Source organism: Muscardinus avellanarius, assembly GCF_963383645.1.
Source record: "Muscardinus avellanarius genome assembly, chromosome: 22".
NCBI classification, from domain to species: domain Eukaryota; kingdom Metazoa; phylum Chordata; class Mammalia; order Rodentia; family Gliridae; genus Muscardinus; species Muscardinus avellanarius.
Window position 1 is genome coordinate 14627080 of NC_137808.1, and position 14452 is coordinate 14641531.

The 14452-nt window shown below is 60.7% G+C and overlaps 1 protein-coding gene across 1 annotated transcript; it reads right to left on the minus strand.

Moving 5' to 3' along the window:
* Positions 1-3935: 3935 nt before the first annotated feature.
* On the minus strand, positions 3936-11675 carry KLF15 (KLF transcription factor 15; the record flags this gene model as incomplete). Its single annotated transcript, XM_080718083.1, has 2 exons — positions 3936-4104; positions 10657-11675. The coding sequence occupies 2 exons, from the start codon at positions 11673-11675 to the stop codon at positions 3936-3938; spliced, it is 1188 nt and encodes a 395-aa protein (XP_080574209.1).
* Between the last annotated feature and the right edge of the window lie 2777 nt (positions 11676-14452).

Sequence of the window (14452 nt, forward strand, 5' to 3'; positions counted from 1 at the left end):
AGGCCGGGTAACACACAACAGGAGCTTGCTGACTAAAGATACAGTAGAAATTCACAATCTTTTTATTTTGTTTTGTTTTTGTAGTACTGGGGACTGAACCCAGGGGCATTCTACCTCTGAGCTACACCCCCAGCCCTATTTTACTTACTTTGAAAGAGGGTCTTACCAAGATTGCGGAAAATCTCGCTACTTGCCGAGGCTGTCCTCGAACCTGCGATCCTCCTGTTTCAGCCTCCCAATTGCCGGGATTGCGCCCGTACACCGGGCTGAGATCACCATCTTTATCCATATTTTACCATCCAGGTATTTGGGGGGCGGGGGGTGTCTACGTCTTTGTTTCTTTGTATGGTACTCGGGATTGAACCGAGTTCTGCCTCTGAGCTACACTCCCGTGCCTGGCTCAACCTTGTCTGAGCCACGACTTATCTCTGTTACTGCAGCCAGCCCCATAAGCTGCCTGGTGCGGAGATGAGGAAATTGTATTTCTTTTTCCTCCCGAGGTTTGAGGGTGGACACCGTGCCGGGCGCGGTGGGAGGGAGAGAGCGGTCCTGGCTAGATTTTCTGCTCTGTGACTTAGCAAATCTCTCCCTGGTCGCGAATGATGGCGGGGCCCGGGGCCTCTTGCCCAGCGGCCATCTCATGTCAGACACCGCCCTGACAGCCGCCCCATGGCAGAGGGTGAGCCTGGGGGCAGGGGTCTCCCCAGCTGAGGCCCGTGGCCGGCTGGCATCTCTCCTGCAGACTCGCCCCCCGACCCGCGACCCCCAAAGTCGCACTGGCGTCCCTGCTTACCGTCCCGAGGCCCTTCGGGCCGCTTGCTCTGCAGGCAAAGAGGCTGGCGGGGCTTCGGGATGGCGGCCCCCAGGGCCCGGGGCGCCGCTCTGTGCTTGGGGTTCACCTGGCCCGCGTCTCCACTGGGACCTCGGGGAAGCAGAGCCCGCCGCAGGGCAGGTGTGCCCCGAGTGTGCAAACGCACGCTTCAGGGGAGGAGCCCGAAGATGCCTGCCCGGCTTCCGCCCAGCTTCCTTCCGCCTTCAACCCATTTCCGCCCTCCTTTCCGCCCGCCTTCCCTTGGGCTTCACCGGGGCCCACGTCTCACTGGCCAGTTGATGGTCCCCCTCCTCCGCTGACCGGCTTTATTTTTGTCCTGGGGTCGAACCTAGGAGCATTCTGCCTTCCAGCTACATCTCTAGCCGCTTTTAAAAATGTTTTATTTAGGCCGGGCATGGCTGCCACGCTTGTCATCCCCGCGCTTGGGAGGCTGAGACGGGAGGATGGCGCAGGTTCGAGGCCAGCCGTGCGCGCTGGCTTAGGAGACCCTGTTTCCAAATAAAAATGTAAAAAGAGGTCTGGGAGTGGAGCCCGGAGGGAGAAGGGCTTCCAGGAACCCCAGTACCACCAAAAAAAAAAAAAAAAAAAAAAAGGAATAATAATAATAAAATAAAACTGTTTTATTTAGCCGCGCATGGTGACCCACGCTTGTAATCCCAACGTTAGGGAGGCCGAGACCAGAGGGTCACCGTTTGCAGACAGCCTCAAGCTACTCAGTGAGGCCCTGTTCCAAAAAATAGAAAGACTAAGAAATAGGGCAGAGGATGTAGCTCGGAGGTAGAATGACCCTGGGTTCTATCCCCGGTACCGCAAAAAAAAAAAAAAAAGTTTTATTTAGAAACAGGGTCTCGTTCAGTTGCTGAAGGCCTCGCTGGGTTGCCGAGGCTGACCTCCAACCTGCGATCCTCCTGTTTCAGCCTCCCAAGTCCTGAGATCACAGGCGTGTGCCGCGGCTGCGGGCCTGTCTCTCTTATCTGGGGCGTTGTTGCTTGTTTATGGAAGAAGAAAGATTATGTTAACGTGGCTGGAAATCAATGCCTCACTTCCCCAGGCCCTGTTTGTCCTCTGAGGGCAAACCTGGTCAGGGCCATAGGCAGAGGCCGCAGGGCCCAGTCTTTTCCCCAGGACAGGCTATCAGGAAGGGACGATGGCCGTCCTTTGGTCAGCTGTGCAGGGAGCTGGGCACACACCAAAGGTCAGCGTCTACCAGCTCCCACCGCACAGGACGCCAGCACCCAAGAAAGCAGAAAGGATGGCCTCCCCCGGCTGCGGGCCCACATGTGCGCACACGCGCGTGCACACACACACACACACACACACACACACACACCTCTGCTGCAACTCTACCTCAAGGCCAACTGTCTTGAGATCTCCAAGGGTCCCCCCCCCCTCTCTCTCCCTCTCTTGTACTGGGATTAAACCCAGGGGCATGCATTCTACCTCTGAGCTACGCTCCCAGCGCCCACCTTGTGCGTGCGTGCGTGCGTGCGTCGTGTGTGTGTATTTTGAAAGAGTCCCGCTCAGTTCCAGCGGGTCTCCTTGCTAGGTAGCTGAGGCTGGCCTTGAACCTGTGATCTCCTGTCTCAGCCCACCAAGTCCTGGGATTCCGAGTGTGCGCTACCAGGCCAGGCTTGAGGGTGGGAAATGCTGCGTCAGCCTTTTTTCCCCCCCTTTGGTACTGGGGGTGGGACCCAGGGGCTTTTCTACCTCCGGGCTACACTCCCAGACCTATTTTCTATTTTATTTGGAAACAGGGTCTCACTGAGTTGCCGAGAGCCTCGCTAAGTAGCTGAGGCTGGCTTCGAACCCGCGCCATCCTCCTGTCTCAGCCTCTGCATTCTGCTCTTTGAAGAGTGACAGCTGCCGCCTCCCAGTGCATGCTGGGGACCGGAGCAGCCCTTTCCTGGCCCTGGCAGCAGGCCAGCCCCGGTCACCTTCCCAGGGTCGCTCCCCGCAGAGCGCACAGCCGCTCCCCACGCTCCGGCCTCCCAGGACCTGGTCCTAGATCCCAGCCTCCTGGAACCGGCAAGAAGGAAACGGCCTGGCCACTTCCCTGGGAGAAATCCGAGAGGGTGCGTGGCCTGCCCTGGCACACAGCAATAGCTGAGCTGGGCGCCGGAGGCCTCTGGGTACAAACAGGGCCCCTGAGCTCTGCAGACACGAAGGCTTCGGCTCAGCCAGGCCTCACCCCCAAGCCCAGCAGAGTGGGGGGAAAACAGCACACAGGACCCCGGAGGGGTGGAGTTCTTTTTTTTTTTTATTGGCAAAGTAAATATATATATATAATTTTTTTTATGAAGGACCAAAGAAAATATACATAATTGCAACATATGTACACCGGCTTCATAGATTTTTCTGTTTTCAATCTCAAATGTACACAAAGGTCGATATGTTATTAAAAGGTATTTCCCGTAGACGTACCTATGTACAGTCCTATTTACATACATTCATAGGATGTGAAATAATAAACCTGTCGAAACGCGCTAGTTCGCTGGGTATTAATGTCTAGACCTCATAAGGACTGCGTTTCTAGCAGCGGGGCTCTAGGCCTGCCCGGCGCCCTCACTCCTCCCGGCGGCCCCGGATTTGGCAACAGGAGCGGGGCGAGCCAGGCTGGCCAGGGGTGCTTACGGCTGGGTCTCAAGCACATGCACTACTGGACCCCTCCCCGTCGTCGGGGTCGCTTCCACACCCTCCCACGTGGGGCCCGGTGTCCTCGAGGCCCCCTGCACCCTGGGGAGCTGCGCTCACAACACAGTGCACCCCAGACTTCTGACCTACTTCCTCCCAGTATGGCTTCCTCGGGGAACTGACCATTTCAAAACCGCACGTCTCTTCTTCTCCCCCAGCGGTGCCCGGTGTTGGCTTTGGCCCAAGCGGGGGGCCCATCGGGGACGGGGCCAAGCCCCCCAAACCCTGCTTGGCGGGAAGGCACTGAGGGCCAAGGCACTGATTCCTGCTCCAGCCCTGGCCAGGTCGGGCCCCAGGGCGGGCAGCCGTGGCGGCCCTGGAGACGGCGGCCGGGGCCGCTGTCACGTCCCTCTGGAGGAGGCCAATAAATTATTGCTAAAAAGAGAGACCGACCTGGGGCGGGCGCGGGCGCTCAGTTCGCGGCGCGCACGGCCCGGCTGCTGCGCGGGAAGCGGTGCACCTTGACGTGCTTGGACAGGTGGTCGCTGCGCGCGAACTTCTTCTCGCACACGGGGCACTGGTACGGCTTCACGCCCGAGTGCGAGCGCCGGTGGCGGGACAGCTCGTCCGAGCGGGAGAACCTGCGGGGACAGCGTGGTCAGTGAGGCGGCTGTGTCACTGCGCCATCACTGCTGTCACTGCGTCATCACTTCACTGCTGTCACTGCGCCATCACCGCCGTCACTGTGACTGTGGGTGGTGGGGATGGAGCCGGGCCTTGCACCCCGGCCGGACCTCCTGATGGTGTGAGGTAGGGGTCTGCCTCCGGCTCTTTTTTTGTTGTTGTTATAATTATTAATTTTTGGTGGTTCTGGGGTTCCTGGAGGCCCTTCTACCTCCGGGCTACACTCCCAGACCTATTTTATATTTTTATTTGGAAACAGGGTCCCCTAGGCCAGCGTGGCTGGCTTCGAACCTGCGCGACCCTCCTGTCTCCGCCTCGCAAGCGCGGGGATGACGGGCGGGCACCACCGCGCCCGGCTGTGGTGGTTGTTATTATTATTGTGATTATTATATTTATTTTTTAGTGGTACCGAGGATGAGACCCAGGGGCGTTCTACCTGCGGGATACATCCCAGCACTTTTTTTTGTTTGGAAGCAGGGTCTGGCTGGGTTGATGAGAGGCTCACTTCCTGCGGAGGCTGGCCTCAAATCTGCAATGCTCCTGTCTCCACCTTACAAGCACCGGCATTACGGGTATGCACCACCATGCCCGGCTGTTTATTTACATTTTTGAAATAGGGTTTTGCCAAACGGCACGGTGGCCTCTAACCTGCAATCTACTGACTCTGCTTCCCTAGACACGAGGATTACAGACGTGTCACCGTGCCCAGCTTGAATTTTAGTTTATTTTTTGGTACTGAGGACACGCCACCGCGCTCAGCTCAGTTCCAACGTGTGTATAAACACCTGTCTGTCCTGTTGGACCGTCTTCACGATGCTATCCCGAGACCACCCCTGTGCCTGTGTGGACGGCAGGTGACCCGTAAGTACATGGATTCGTTTTTTTTTTTCTTTTGGTGGTCCTGAGGGTGGAACCCAGAGGCTTTCTACTGCCAGACTACACTCCCAGCCCTATTTTATATTTTATTTGGAAACAGGGTCTCACTAAGTTGCTGAGAGCCTCACTAAGTAGCCGAGGCTGGCCTCGAACCTGTGCGATCCTCCTGTCTCAGCCTCCCGAGCACGGGGATGAGGAGCGTGCGCCACCACGCCCGGCTTGTATGTACGTATTTTGTGTGGTCCTAGGGTTTGAACCCAGGGGCGTTCCACCTCCGAGCTACACTCTCAGCCCTATTTCTTTTTTTTTTTTTTTTTTTTTTTTAATTTGGAAACAGGGTCTCTTACGCCAGCGCGGCTGGCTCCGAACCAGCGCGATCCTCCTGTCTCCGCCTCCCAAGCGCGGGGATTACAGGCGTGCGCCACCACGACCGGCCATTTTTATTTGGAAACAGGGTCTCCCTAGGCTGAGTCTCACTGCTTGCTAAGGCCGGCCTCCAACCCTTGACCCTCCTGTCTCAGCCTCCCAAGTCCTGGGATTACGGGTGGCACCACCAGTGCGTTTAAATGAACGCCTGGCCACAGGAAACGCTCGTGTAGGGCAGAGTCGTCACGGGGACGTCCCGGTGCGCACACGCACGCACAGGCACCTGTGGCCACTCACGCGGCGAGAGGCGGGCTGTGTGGTCCTGCAGAAGAGCAGCCCCCAACCCACCAGATGAGCCGGGGCTGGGGCTGCCGAGCCGCCAGGGAGCACAGGTGCCCCATGCTGCACGGGCGCCCCGCTCCCGGCCCACCTGGAGGCGGCACTTCCACGGCCCCAGGCTGCCCTGGCCCCGCAAGGCCAGTGTGTCCTCAGACACGTCTGCACACCCAATGAGCCCTGCATGGGGTGCCTGCCTGTGAGCCTAGTACTTGGGAGGCCAAGACAGGAGGATCGCAGGTTTGAGGCCAGCCTCGGCGGCTTAGCCTGACCAGCAGGAACTTAAAGAGTCCTTGTTTCTAAATTTAAAAATTAGCCGGGCGCGGTGGGCACGCTTGTCATCCCCGCGCTTGGGAGGCGGAGACAGGAGGATGGCGCAGGTTCGAAGCCAGCCGCGCACGCTGGCTTAGGAGACCCTGTTTCCAAATAAAAATATAAAATAGGTCTGGGAGTGTAGCCCGGAGGTAGAAGGGCTTCCAGGAACCCCAGGACCACCAAAAAAAAAAAAAAAAAAAAAAATTAGCCGGAAGCCGGGCGTGGTGGTTCGCGCTTGTAATCCCAGCAATTTGGGAGACTGAGCCTGGAGGATCACACAGGTTCGAGGCCAGCCTCAGCTACTTAGTGAGGCCCTTTTTCCAAACAAGAGCATGAAATAGGTCTGGGAGTGTAGCCCGGAGGTAGAAAGCCCCTGGCTTCCATCCCCAGTGCCACAATAAATACATAAACAAATAAATAACCGAACAAAAAAACCCAGTGCCAAGCTGGGCCGTGGGGCCAGGATTAAGCCCGTGGTTATGACAAGAACCACGGCCGGGCATCACCGTCGCCGGTCGCTCGGCCGGGGAACAGCAGGAGCCGCTCTCAGGACCCCGCGGGGCCTCCGCGTCCTCGAGTCTGGAGCTCTGAAGACTGGACGTCCGGCCTTCCGGGCCTCACAGGCCACGGCAGCCTGCGGCTTGGGGTGACACCCGGGGGCGGCGGGCGGCTGAGGAACAGCCGGGCCCGGCCAGACCCCTACCTCACACCGTCCGGGACAGGGACCCCCGGGGCCAAGCTCCACAGACGGAGGAGATGAGAAATTCGTCCCACAGGCCCGTGGGGACCGCGGGCGCAGCGAGCCGGGTGTCTGCGGCGGCTCGTGACGCAGGACTGCTCAAGAGCTGGAGCTCCCGGACAAGCTGCCGCGGCACAGGCCCATAAGCCCAGCACTTGGGAGGCCGAAACGGGAGGATCATAGGGTGGAGGCCGGCCTCAGCGACTTAGGCCGTTTTCAAATTCAAAATAAAAAGAGCTGGGGGTGTAGCTTGGAGATAGAATGCCCCTGGGTTCAATCCTGGGTACAAAAAGGAGAGAGAGAGGAGAGAGAGAGAGAGAGAGAGAGGAGAGAGGGGAGAGGGGAGAGGGGAGAGAGAGAACGAACTGGGTGTGGTGGTGCACGCCAGTACTTGGGAGTCCGAGACAGGAGAATTGCAGATTGGAGGCCAGCCTTAGCAAGTGGTAAGACTTTCCTCAACCTAGTGAGACCCTCTTTCAAAGTTAAAAATAATCCGGGCGCGGCGGCGCACGCTTGCCATCCCAGCACCCGGGAGGCTGAGACCGGAGGATGGGGGTTCGCGGCCAGCCTCGGCTACTTAGCGAGGCCCTCTGCAACTCGGTGAGACCGTGTTTCAAAAAAAAAAGAATAAAAAGTAGGGCTGGGGGTGGAGCTTAGAGGTAGACGGCCCCTGGGCTCCATCCCCAGTACCATAAAAAATAAAATAAAATAAAATAAAATAAGAGAGGGCGCGCCACCTGGGAACCGAGTGCCGGGCCGAATCCTGTCCCCACTGCCTCCTGGTTCTGTGGCTCAGGTGACGGCAGAGCGCGCCACACGGGGCCGTCGCCCTCACGTGCAGCTGGGCACGGTGGCACCCCTGTGACGCCAATACCGGGAGGCTGAGTCAGGAGGATCGCGGGTTCGCAGCCTGCCACGGCAACCTAATGAGACCCTGCCTCAAAATAAAAAATAAAATAGGGCTGGGGGTGAAGCTGAAAGGTAGAGTGCCCCCGGGTTCCATCCCTGTACCAAAAAAATTAAATAAATAAAATAAAATAAAAAAGAATGCACATGTTCCACGGCAGAAGGGGGTTCTTTCTGGAAAGAACAGCTCGGCCAGTCTGGAACAGGATGTCCTGCTACAAGAAACAAAGACGGCCAGTGTCCCGGGCGAGGCAAGGACGCGTCTAGGAAGCTGGCGTGCGGCCACTTCCCAGATGGAGGCTCAGCGCAGGCACCTGCTTCCCGCCCCGTCAGAGGGGCAGAGGCGGGCGGCGCGTGCCCGCCATCCCAGCCCTTGGGAGGCTGAGGCAGGAGGACCGCAGGCTCAAGACCAGCCTCTATAACTTACTGAGACCCTGTTTCAAAACAAAAAATAAGCCGGGCGCGGCGGCGCACGCTCGGCATCCCGGCACTCGGGAGGCTGAGACGGGAGGATCGCGGTGCACGGCCGGCCTCGGCTACGTAGCGAGGCCCTCGGCGACTCAGTGAGACCCGGTTTCAAAATAAAGAATAAAAAGTAGGGCAGGGGGAGTAGCTCGGAGGTCGAATGCCTCTGGGGTCCATCCCCAGTACTGCAAAAATAAAATAAAATAAAATAGGTCTGGGATGTAGCTCAGGTACCGGGTTCAACGCCTCCTCTCCCCCCACCACAAAAAGGAAAGGCCAGGGATACTGGAGCGGGACAAAAGCCGGGTCAGACGCTGGGCGCGGGACCCCGGCTCTGGGAGGGAAGGGGGTCCCTGGCTGGCTCTGCCAACACAGGCTCGCTCAGCCACAGGGCCACAGCCCGCCTCTGAGGAGAACTCACCAAGTGGTGGAGGCTGGCCTCTGACCTGTGGTCCTCCCGTCTCAGCCTCCCAGGCACCGGGATGGCCACAACCAGCCCAGAAGGCCGGCAGCGTCCCTGCGGGCATGGGCCACCAAGATGGGGCGCTGCGCCCTGGGGCCAGGCAGAACTCCTTCCAGGACCCCGCAACCCTGACAGTGCACCCCGGGACCCCTGCGCACGGAACGGAGACCGCCGCGCCCGGCTCTGGCTCTGCTCAAGAAAACCAAGAGCCGCAGACGCGGCCTGTGCCCGCGCCACACAGCACCACGCCACGTGCCCGCACGCGAGCGCCCCAGAGCAGGACACGTACGCGCCCCGCCCCACTCTCGGGTGAACTTTGGGGATGGCTCCCTAAACTAGGGGTTCCCCCGCGGTGGCACCCCAGAGGGGGAGGTCCAGGCGGGCTGCGCGGTTCCAGAACTGGGAGAGCGGCTTCCCCAGAGGGTCCGCAGCGCCAACGGGCAGGGGCGGCGAGCGCGGTGGCCTCACCTGCCAACGGACCCCGAAGGCTGGGACCCGGGAAGGCCCCGAGAGCCGGCTGCTCACCAGCCGCACCGCAGAGCGGGGGCTGGAAGTGTCTACCAGGCCGCTGAGCTGCTGGGGAGGGGGCCAACTGTTCATTTATTTGGGGTCTGGGGATGAAACCCAGGGGGCAGTCAACCTCCAAGCTACACCCCCTGCCCTTTTTTTGGTCTTTATTTATTTATTTATTTATTTTTGGTGGTCCTGGGGTTCCTGGAAACCCTTCTACCTCCGGGCTACACTCCCAGACATATTTTTACATTTTTATTTGGAAACAGGGTCTCCTAAGCCAGCGCGGCTGGCTTCGAACCTGCGCGATCCTCCTGACTCCGCCTCCCAAGCGTGCGCCACCACGCCTGGCTAGTCTTTATTTTTAAACAGGGTCTCAAGTTACGGAGGGCCTCACTAAGTAGCTGAGGCTGGCCAGGAACTGCGATCCTCCTGCCTCAGCCTCCCGAATGCCCCCCGGCCATGGCCATTCGTTTCTTTTTGGAACAGGGTTTCACTAGGTTGCTGAGGGGCTCAGTTGCTGAGGCTGGCCTTGAACCCTCGACCCTTCTGTCTCAACCTCCCAAGCCCTGGGATTACGGGCCCCACCCACGCCGCCCTGCAGATTCTTTTAAGGCAGCACTGGCTAACCCGCCTGGTCCCCCTCTGGGTAGCCACAGAGGCTTCTGAACACACCTCCAGGTCCTGGGGGCGGGGGCTGAGCCCAGACACACCCGAGAGGGCAGACGCCGGCCCTCCCTGGGTTCAAACCCATCCGCGGCGTGGGGACCCCGGTGGGGACCTCGGCGAGCCCTAATGTCCTTGATGGAGCCCTGGCCCAGCGACAACCACCTTGAGACCCACCTTCTTAGCCTTCTCTCTGGCCTCGGCACCCTCTCCAGCTGTCCCACCCTGGCCTCCAGAGGGCTGAGCCCCAGGGGCAGCTGTGTGTGAGATGCTGGAGACTGAACAAGGTTCATTCTACCTCTGAGCCCCACCCCTAGCACTACACACATATATATATATATACATATATATATGTATACGTATATATATATATATAATTTTTTTGGTGGTCCTGGGGTTCCTGGAAGCCCTTCCACCTCCGGGCTACACTCCCAGACCTATTTTTACATTTTCATTTGGAAACAGGGTCTCCTAAGCCAGCGCGCGCGGCTGGCTTCGAACCCGCGCCATCCTCCTGTCTCCGCCTCCCAAGCGCGGGGATGACAAGCGTGCGCCGCCTCGCCCGGCTCTAATTTTTTTTTTTTAATTTGGAAAACAGGGTCTTGCTAAGTTGCAGAAAGCCTCATTAAGTTCCTGAGGTTGGCCTCCGACCGGCACCCCTCCTTTCTCTCTCGGCCTCCCCGGTACTGGGATGGCAGGTGTGCGTCGCCGCGCCCGCCCGGCGGTCCCCGGTCATGGCGAAAGCGGAGCCCCGCTGGCTTCGGCTTTCGTGAGCCGCCGGCCTCCCCCTCCGCACCGATCGATCGGCCTCTTCTACAGGGAGAAGACGGCCCGGCCGCGCGGCCGCCCGCCCCGCGCGATACTGACCTCCAGCCGCAGCCGGGCCAGGTGCAGGCGAAGGGCTTCTCGCCCGTGTGCCGCCGCAGGTGCGCCTTGAGGTGGCTGCTTTTGGTGTACATCTTGCTGCAGCCGGGGAACGTGCACTTGTGCATTTTGAGGAGCTCCGCCGCGGGGTTCTTGGGGAACTTCGGGCCCACCAGGAGGCCGGCGGGGCCGGGCGCCAGGGCTCCCGCGCCGACGGGCTTGGCCGCTATGGGCACGGGGGCGATGCGCACGAACCTGGAGGCCAGGTTCAAGCTGGAGGGCGCCACCTGGGGCACCAGGGCGAAGGTCTGGCCCTGGATGTTGACCAGGAGCTGGGCCACCCTGACGCTGTCCGGGGCCTGCCCGGGGGACGCGGGCCCCGCGCCCGCCTCCTGCTTCACGGGCACCGGCTGGATCTGCAGGAGCACCGGCAGGGGGCCGTCGGGGGCCGGCCCTTCTCCGGGGCCCGGGGCGCCGCCCGCGCCGGAGCCCCCGGCTGGAGGAGCCCCGCGCTCCCGCCCGCCGGGCCCGGCGTGGAGGAGGCCGCCGCGGGCCTCCGAGTCCTTGCCGCGGCTCTCCGCGGGCTCCCTGGCCTCCAGCTCCATGTTCTCCTCCAGGAACTCTTCGATCTCCTCCAGCGTGGGCTGGAAGGGCCTGGGGCCGTCGTCGGGGTCACCCGGGGGGAGCTCGGGGAAGCACAGGGCCCCCCCCTTGGCGGGCCTCGCGGCGCTCCGCCAGGGCCCCCAGGCCACGGGCTCCTCGCGGCCGCCGCCCAGCGTGGCCTGGGACAGCAGGTAATCCAAGATGCTGTCCTGGCCGCCGGCGCAGCCGGAGCACGGGGCCCGCGACGAGGACTCGGGGCTGGAGCAGGAGCAGGGGCTGGAGGCGTCGCTGTCATCCTCGGAGAGCGGCGACGGCAGCACGTGGTACGCCCGGCGGCTGGCCAGCCTGGCGCCCAGAAAGCCCGCCGGGCACCTGGGGGACGAGAAGGTCTCGTCCACGGGCAGCAAGTGGTCCACCATGCTGGCCGGGCCGTGCCGATGGCCACTGCGGAAGGAACCGAGAGAGGCCGGTGAGGAGAGCCGCCGAGCCCGGGCACCGCGCCCGGCCGGTCCGCAGCCTCCCAGCGCCAGGCTCGGCCTCCATCCCGGGGGAGATGGCGCCTGCAAGAGCGTTTTCTGAAATCGCCCCACCTTGCTTGCAAAAGAGCTCCCCCCCCCAGCCCCATTGCACAACCCCCAGGCCCTCTGGTGTCCAACAGATTTTCGAGAATAATCCTGGAAAATAGCACAATCGATCGAGCAAGGCGGCGAGTGGGGGGAGGGGTCCCACTGTGGAGAGCCCCCGGCCCCAGGGCGGGGAGTCACTGTGGGTCTGAGGACTCACCTCAGCTCCAGGCCTGCTGAGTCCCGGGGCGGGAGAGGGGGCAGGGGACCCTCCGCCCTCTGACCCCGGGTTGCCGGGGCTTCCGGAGGGTTGCCAGGTTGAGTAAATAAAGATAGGGGCGCCGTCACACGTGGGTTTCAGATACTTTAAAGATAAGCCACATTAGCCAGGTGTGGTGGCGCCACTTGGAATCCCAGCACTTGGGAGGCTGAGACAGGAGGATCGCGGGTTTAAGGCCAGCCTCCCTGAGTAGGAGGCTTAACTTGGTGAAACCTTGCCTCAAAAATAAGGAATAAAAAAAAAACAGGGCTGGGGGTGTAGCTCGGAGGTAGACTGCCCCTGGGTTCTTCCGTCCCCAGGACCGCTCGCCCCCAGCCCTATTTTTTAACTCTTCATTTTGAAACAGGGTCCTGCCGAGTTGCAGAGGGCCTCGCTAAGTAGCTGAGGCTGGCCCTGAACCGGGATCCTCCGGTCTCGGCCTCCCAGGTACTGGGATAACAACAGGTGTGTGCCACCGCGCCCAGATCTGAGGTCCTCTTGATATAACCGAGTTCCCAAGCCGGTACTGTTATCACTGTACCTGGGGAGGTTGAGACAGGAGGATCACAGGTTCAAGGCCCGCCTCGGCAAGGTAGTGAGACCCCCTACGACTCAGTGGGATACTGTTTCAAACCAAAATAGGGACTACCGTAGGACCACACGCACACGCCAAGGTTACGTTCCCATTTTGGGGTAGCGAGGGGAGACCAAGCCCCGGAGAGTCCCATCTGCACCCCCCAGTCTTCCTCTGGTTTTTGATCTGGCTAACTCGCCCCCCGCTGGCCCCAAGCCCGCGGTCCTCCTGTCTCGGCCTCCCAGGCACTAGGAGGCCGGGCTGGCCGGCCGCCTGCGTTTCATCATGCCCGCCGCGGGTCTCGGGCTCTCCGGCCGCTTTACTGAGGGGGGAACCCAGGGGCCTCCGACCTCCGCGCCACAGCCCCGCCTGGCGCGTCACCGCCCCTCGGCCCTCCAGGGAGGCGCCTTCAGCGTGGCCCGAGGGCCTCCCAGCACCAGGGCAGCGGCCTCTGCCCAGCCAGGGCGCCCGCTCACAACCATCGACCGGACGGAGGCCGGGCCCGGCGCCCACTGACCCTGGCCGGGCCGCCCGCAGCCCCCCGCCTCTGGAGGGAGGTGGAGATGAGGGCCCCGGGCCGCTCCAAGGACGGCCGACGGCAGCCGTGCCCACGGCCGCCTCTGGACCTTTGTCCCTGCCTAGTGACCACAGCAGCTGGGTGTCTGTCCAGGCTGGGAAGGGGGATCTCCGCCATTGGGAACACAAGAGTCTCTGGAGCCTGGCGTGACCTCTGCAGCCACCTGTCTATTCCAGGACCACCCCGCGGCCGGCACCGGGGCCTGGCTGAGGGTCAGCAGGGCTGGGATAACCCTCGCCCCCCGAATCCTCAGTTTCCCCATCTGATCCATGCTTCTTCAACAGTGTGTGTCTGTGTGTCTGCGTGTGTGTCTGTGTGTGTGTGATGGGAACTGAACCCAGGGACACTCCACCTCTGAGTTGCACCCCCAGCCCTATTTTGATTTTATTTTGAAACGGGGTCTCGCTAGGTTCACGAGTCTCACTATTTGCCGGGGGCTGTCCTTGAACCTGCGATCCTCCTGTCTCAGCCTCCCAAGTGTCGGGATGACAGGCGTGCGCGCCCGGCTGCTTTATTTTTTATTCGGAAACAGGCTGTCACCAAGTGGCTGAGGGCCTTGCTAAAGCACCGGGGCTGGCCTCGAGGCTGGACTCCTCCTCTCTCGGCCTCCTCCCAAGTATACAAGGACGGCAGGGGTGCGCCCCGTGCCCGGCTCCCTCCGGTGCCACCTCAGCTTCTCCCCCTCTCGGGGATGCCAGGACCTTGGACTCGAGTTGAGAAACCCAGTTTCCAAGTCAACTTCACGGAGCTCCAGGAAACTAGAACGAGGTCCAAGCCCAGGACGGCCGAGCCAAGAGGACATTTGGCTCCGGAAACCTTCCTTTTGGTGTGTGTGTGTGGGGGGGGGGGGTACTGGGAATGAAACCCAGGGGACCCTTTACCTCCGAGCCCCCCAGCCCTTTTTTTTTTTTTTTTTGAAACAGTCTCACTGGGTTGCTGAAGATGTCTCTACATTGCTCAGGCTGGCCTCCAACCTGCAATCCTCCCGCCTTCCAAATCCCAGCATGCACCGAGCTTTCTACCTCCGGGCTACACTCCCAGACCTATTTTAATACTTTATTTGGAAACAGGGTCTCACTAAGTTGCTGAGAGCCTCACTCAGTAGCTGAGGCTGGCTTCGAACCTGCGCCATCCTCCTGTCTCAGCCTCCCGAGCATTGGGATTGCAAGCGTGCGCCACCACGCCCGGCCAAATTTGAGTTTTTTTATGTATCTATATTTCAT